At 41.4% G+C, this 6,076-nt stretch overlaps 1 protein-coding gene across 1 annotated transcript in view; it reads right to left on the minus strand.

The window, feature by feature from the left end:
- Window positions 1–1,259: 1,259 nt before the first annotated feature.
- The window catches only part of LOC106879838 (uncharacterized), a 130,579-nt gene continuing 125,762 nt past the window's right edge, over window positions 1,260–6,076 (minus strand). Inside the window, exons 5-6 of the mRNA XM_052975368.1 lie at window positions 4,733–4,846; window positions 1,260–1,610 (exon numbers count right to left, since the gene is read on the minus strand). Of these exons, the coding sequence (XP_052831328.1) occupies window positions 1,275–1,610; window positions 4,733–4,846 (450 nt within the window). The 3' untranslated portion in view covers window positions 1,260–1,274. The remainder of the gene's footprint in view (window positions 1,611–4,732; window positions 4,847–6,076) is intronic.

Here is a 6,076-nt window from a genome sequence, read left to right on the forward strand (position 1 = left end):
GCAGTATCGGTTGTCAAGCTATGTTGTGGGGACAAACACAGACACACAAACACACGTATGTATACATATACATATATACGATGGGCTTCTTTCAGTTTCCGTCTACCAAATCCACTCACAAGGCTTTGGTCGGCCCGAGGCTATAGTAGAAGACACTTGCCCAAGGTGCCACGTAGTGGGACTGAATCCGGAACCATGTGGTTGGTAAGCAAGCTACTTACCACAGAGCCACTCCTGCTAATGATTCTGCTAATATGCCACTTTAATAATAATAATAATAATAATAATAATGATAATAATCTTTTCTATTAAAGACACAGAGGCCTGAAATTTGGTGGGATGGGGATTAGTTGATTCCATCGACTCCAGTATTTTACTGGTATGACCCCAAGAGGATGAAAGGTAAAGTCAACCCCAGTGGAATTTGGACTCAGAACCCGAAGACAGAGATGAAATACTGCTAAGCATTTCGCTGGCATTGCTAATGATTCTGTCAGCTCACCGCCTTAATAATAACAACAGCAATAACTATGGTATCTCAGATGGTGTTTGGGGGTGAGCTGAAGAATTGGTGTAACTGTGGAGTGGTTTTTGAATGAGGGTCTTTTGTATATGTTTGTTTTGAGATTTAAAAATATACAGTACAACTCCATTATAATGTGGTGGCTGGAGGGGAGAGTCCATGAGAAAATAAATAACACAGCAAAAAAGAACAAAAAAAAAATTTGGGGTTATGTTAAATCAAGGGTCAAGAAAATGGAAGTTTGGAAAGAGTGAAAATAAAATGAAATGAAATGAAATAAAATAGAATGAGGAGGTCCGATGTATTGAATGTAAATTCATGTTAAATTGAGACACATTACTATGGAATTTCTCTGTATGTGCAGGTTTCTGGTTTTCTGGAGAATTTCTTCATAATGTTGGATTAATAAGAACAAGACCAAGAATTGGTAGCAGTACCGAGAAGAGCAAGAAGAAAGAAAGAAAGAAAAGAAAAAAATGAACTGCGATCTCTTTGGTGATGTTTGAAGTGGTTTGGTGTGAATAAAATTCAGTGTGACTGTTGTGAAGATGGTGATAGAGGGCAGTGGCGCCAAAACAGAGGAAATGTTACATTATTTACATTTGACGGATATTTGTCCTCATCTTGTTTGTTGTTAACACAACGTTTCGGCTGATATACCCTCCAGCCTTCGTCAGGTGTCTTGGGGAAATTTTGAACCTGGGTTCTCATTCCTAACGATGTAAATAATGTAAATAATGTAAATAATTCCTCATCTCTTAAATATAGAACAGAGGAAATGTTTTCTGTTTTTATCAAAGATAAAAAGAAAAAGAATGATGGAAAAATACAAAACAACTCCCCCCACCCAATCCAAATTTGGCCTCCACACGAATCGTATACTTACATTAGTGAGAATGAGGCTATGTTCTTCTTCAGATTTACGTTTCCGCAACTCAACCAGCAGCTCTCGTAGCTCCTCCTTAAGTTGTTCGATTTTGCGAATCAGACGCATGTCCTTTTCGGAGATCTTGCGCCCGCTGCGTGCTTCGAGGCGCATTTTCAACTCAAACAGTTCCTGCTGCACCACAGCCATTTTCATCTGGATCTGCAAAGCCGTAACAGAAGCACAGAAGGAAAAAAAAAGGACATGAAAACTGTGTGTTAGAAACGGTTCTGTCAGAGGAGATGAAATTTGGGGGAAGAGCTCGGGTGATTGGGATGGCTACAGGGTGGATGTGTATGTGCGTGTACATGTGTGCATGTGTGTGTGTGCGTAGCATGCAGCATTCTTTTGCATGTACGCCTGTTAGTTGTGCAGTAGATTAGGACATGCAACATCAACATGCAATGTACAAGGGAAGACAACATGAAAGGACAGAAATGTGTTTGGAAGACTCTCATCCTCATCATCATCATCATCATCTTTATCATTTGATGTCTTGGCATGAGTTGGATGGTTTCACCAGATGTGGTGAATCACAGGGTTGTATCATGCTCCATTTTAACTCTTCGACTAATGAAGTCTGCCTTGAGCCAACGCATCCATGGAACCAGAGCTTCTCTGGATTTTCAAGGCATTTAGGCTGAACGTACAAGACTCCACTCCACCCCCACTAAACAGGACACTGGTTCAACCATCTTTAACTCCAAGATGCAACTGGTATTCATTTTTAACCCATGCATAGTGCATTGTGTACTTGAACAAGGCATTTCATTTCATATCACTCTCCAGTACACATGGGTCTGTGGAGGCGCAATGGCCCAGTGGTTAGGGCAGAGGACTCGCGGTCATAGGATTGCGGTTTCTATTCCCAGACCGGGTGTTGTGAGTGTTTATTGAGCGCAAACACCTAAAAAGCTCCATGAGGCTCCGGCAGGGGATGGTGGCGAACCCTGCTGTACTCTTTCACCACAACTTTCTCTCAATCTTACTTCCTGTTTCTGTTGTGCCTGTAATTCAAAGGGTCAGCCTTGTCACACTGTGTCACGCTGAATATCCCCGAGAACTACGTTAAGGGTACACGTGTCTGTGGAGTGCTCAGCCACTTGCACTTTAATTTCACGAGCAGGCTGTGCCGTTGATCGGATCAACTGGAACCCTCGATGTCGTAAGCGACGGAGTGCCAACAACAATATTTTGAATTACATATATATATATGGGGGCACGAAAATCTTTTAAGTGCTTAGGGCCTCTGTGGGTCTTAATCCGGCCCTGCTTACAACAACTAAATATTCGCTCTGTGGCAAGTCTTCTGTATACCAAGATAGAAAATGTCTACCACACACACACAAGGAAAGAAAAGAAAGAAGGCAAGAAACAAGGGTTGTAAGTAAAAATAAACAAACAGAACAGAATAATAAGAATAACCAAGTAAATTCTTTTGAAAGTCCTCACAAATATTAATCTCAATCCAGTATTATGATTATGAAGTGGGTGGAGGGAAAAAAAGGGGGGACGGGGGAGACTATTTTCGTTTAGCCCCTGATCCAGTGAACCTACATGTCCATTTAGTGTACATGTCCATCTAGTCTATTGTTCACACACACAAACACACATAAATGACAGGCTTCTTTCAGATTCCGTCTGCCAAATCCACTCACAAGGCTTTGGGTGGTCCAAAGCTATAGTAGAAGACACACAAGGTGCCATACAGTGGGACTGAACTTGGAACCATGTGGTAAGAAAGCAAGCTTCTTATTTCTTTTATTTCTTATTGCCCACAAGGAGCTAAACATAGAGGGGACAAACAAGGACAGACAGAGGGATTAAGTCGATTACATCGACCCAGTGCGTAACTGGTACTTTATTTATCAACCCCAAAAGGATGAAAGGCAAAGTCGACCTCGGCGGAATGTGAACTCAGAACATAGGGGCGGATGAAATACCACTAGGCATTTCACCCGGCGTGCTAACGGTTCTGCCAGCTCGCCGCCTTTAAGAAAGCAAGCTTCTTACCACACAGCCATGACTGTGCCAATTTATATTAAACAGAGACAGAATTATCAGTAATGATGTGAGATAGGGCTAACGGTACAAATTGCTGTTAAGAGTATTATTAGACAGGAATAGTGATATTATAGAGGGTTAACAGTAAAGGTGTGGAACAGAGCTAAGAGGATTAAACAGGGGTAAAAGTACAAAAACAATGGATGGTAGGATTAAAGAGCATAAGTACCGCAGAGTTGGGGTATTAGAGGACAAGAATACAGTTTTTGTTACAAGGTTAACAGTTCTGATGTGTCACTGGGCTTACAGTATCAAATTGGTGTGAGAATGTAAATCAGGGTCAAGTGTTTCAAACAGGGCTAACAAAGTAAATTAGGCCTAACAATATGAAATAGGACTGACGATATGAAACAGGGCTAACAGGGTAAATCAGGGTGAATAGTATCAAATTGATGTGTGAGTGTAAATTAGGGCCAGGAGTATCAAACAGGGCTAACAGAGTAAATTAGGCCTAACAATATAAAATAAGACTGACGGTATGAAAGAGGGCTAACAGGGTAAATCTGGGCCAATAATATCAAATTGATGTGTGAGTGTAAATTAGGGCCAGGAGCATCAAACAGGGCTAACAGAGTAAATTAGGCCTAACAATATAAAATAAGACTGACGGTATGAAACAGGGCTAACAGGGTAAATCTGGGCCAATAATATCAAATTGATGTGTGAGTGTAAATTAGGGCCAGGAGTATCAAACAGGGCTAACAGAGTAAATTAGGCCTAACAATATAAAATAGGACTGACGATATGAAACAGGGCTAACAGGGTAAATCCGGGCCAATCGTATCAAATTGATGTGTGAGTGTAACTTAGGGCCAGGAGTATCAAACAGGGCTAACAGGGTAAATCCGGGCCAATCGTATCAAATTGATGTGTGAGTGTAAATTAGGGCCAGGAGTGTCAAACAGGAGTGACAGTGAAAATCAGGGTACCAAACAGCGATGAGAATGTTAAATAGGGGGTGGTAGGTGATAAGGTCATCAAACAGGGTTAACATTTGTGGCAACTTTCATAAGATGTGTGTACAATTATGATTTTTTTTTATTTCCCCATCTTTTCTGCTGATAGAAGGTTTAGAGAAGAGATGCAAATAGCACCAACAACTACAACTATTATAATAACATCAACGACTACAGCTACAATAAAAATAACAATAACAACAGGAAAAGTTTTATAAATGAAAGAAAAGGAGAGTAGGTGAAGGTGGGAATTGAACCTGTTACCTGTTGGACAGACATGTCTTCAGAAGACTCACAAATGTGCAGGTTTTCCAATTTCTGGCACAGTTGCTCGCCAGGAACTCGCCGATGGGCAACAAGATTGGACAGCTGCCTTAGCTGAAGAGAGAAAAAAAGTTGGGGAGAAAGAGAAGTGGTTAATAATAATGATGACGACGATGATGATGATGATGATGATGATGATGATGACAATGATGACGAGAAGAATAACAATATCTCTAGCAGTAGCAGCAGCAGCGCCACCAATAACAACACCAACAACAACAACATCATCAACAATCACCACCACCACCATTACCAGCATCGTCATCACTACCACAAACAACAATACCACCGCCTCCACCACCATGAACAGACCAACACCTCCACCAACACCATCAACATAACCGCAACCACTGTCACCATCACAACCACGACGACCACCACAAACACCACTACATCACCATACACCCACCCCCCACACGCCACCAATCTCTTCAAATCCAGTTTGTGTTCACATACAACACTAAAATCAATGCAATGAGTGAGGTGGTGTACAGCAGTTAAGTGCACTTTCAGCTGCATTCAGTTGCAACATTACTGCATATTCAATGTACATGTTGTCTGAACTAGTCCCATGTACACTCTCCTCATCCACTCATCTATTAATCCGACAGTATTATGTAATTAAAAAGAGGGTGTGTATATATATATATGTGTGTGTGTGTGTGTGTGTGTCTGGGCGGAGGATAAGCGCGTTTAAATATCTGTGTGCATGTGTGTGTTTGTTTGTGTGTGTGTGTGTGTATTTGTTTGCGTGTGTGCATATTTGTTTGTGTTTGTGTGTATTTGTTTGTGTGTGTGTGTTTGTGTGCGTGAGTGTGTGTGTGTTTGTGTGCGTGAGTGTGTGTTTGTGTGCATGAGTGTGTGTGCTTGTGTGCGTGAGTGTGTGTGTTTGTGTGCATGTGTTTGTGTGCATGTGTTTGTGTGCATCTGTGTGTGCATCTGTGTGTGCATCTATGTATGTGTGTGTGTGTTTGTGTGCATTTGTGTGTGTTTGTGTGTGCGTCTGTGTGTGTATGTGTGAGCATATGTGTGTAATCTTCCTTTTATCTGTTACCTTTCAGTTGTTTCAGTCACTGGGTTGTGGCCATGCTGGGGCACTGCCTTGAAGGGTTTAGTCAAGCAAGTGGACTCCAGTACTTATTTTTAAGCCTGGTTCTTATTCTATCAATCTATTTTGCTGAACCGTTAAGTTATAAGATTGTACACAAACCAACATCAGTTACCAAATGAAGGTGGAGAACACACATACACAACTGTGCCTAACCCTGTGTGTGTGGGTGTGTG

The sequence above is a fragment of the Octopus bimaculoides genome, chromosome 21 (assembly GCF_001194135.2).
Source record: "Octopus bimaculoides isolate UCB-OBI-ISO-001 chromosome 21, ASM119413v2, whole genome shotgun sequence".
Classification (NCBI taxonomy): domain Eukaryota; kingdom Metazoa; phylum Mollusca; class Cephalopoda; order Octopoda; family Octopodidae; genus Octopus; species Octopus bimaculoides.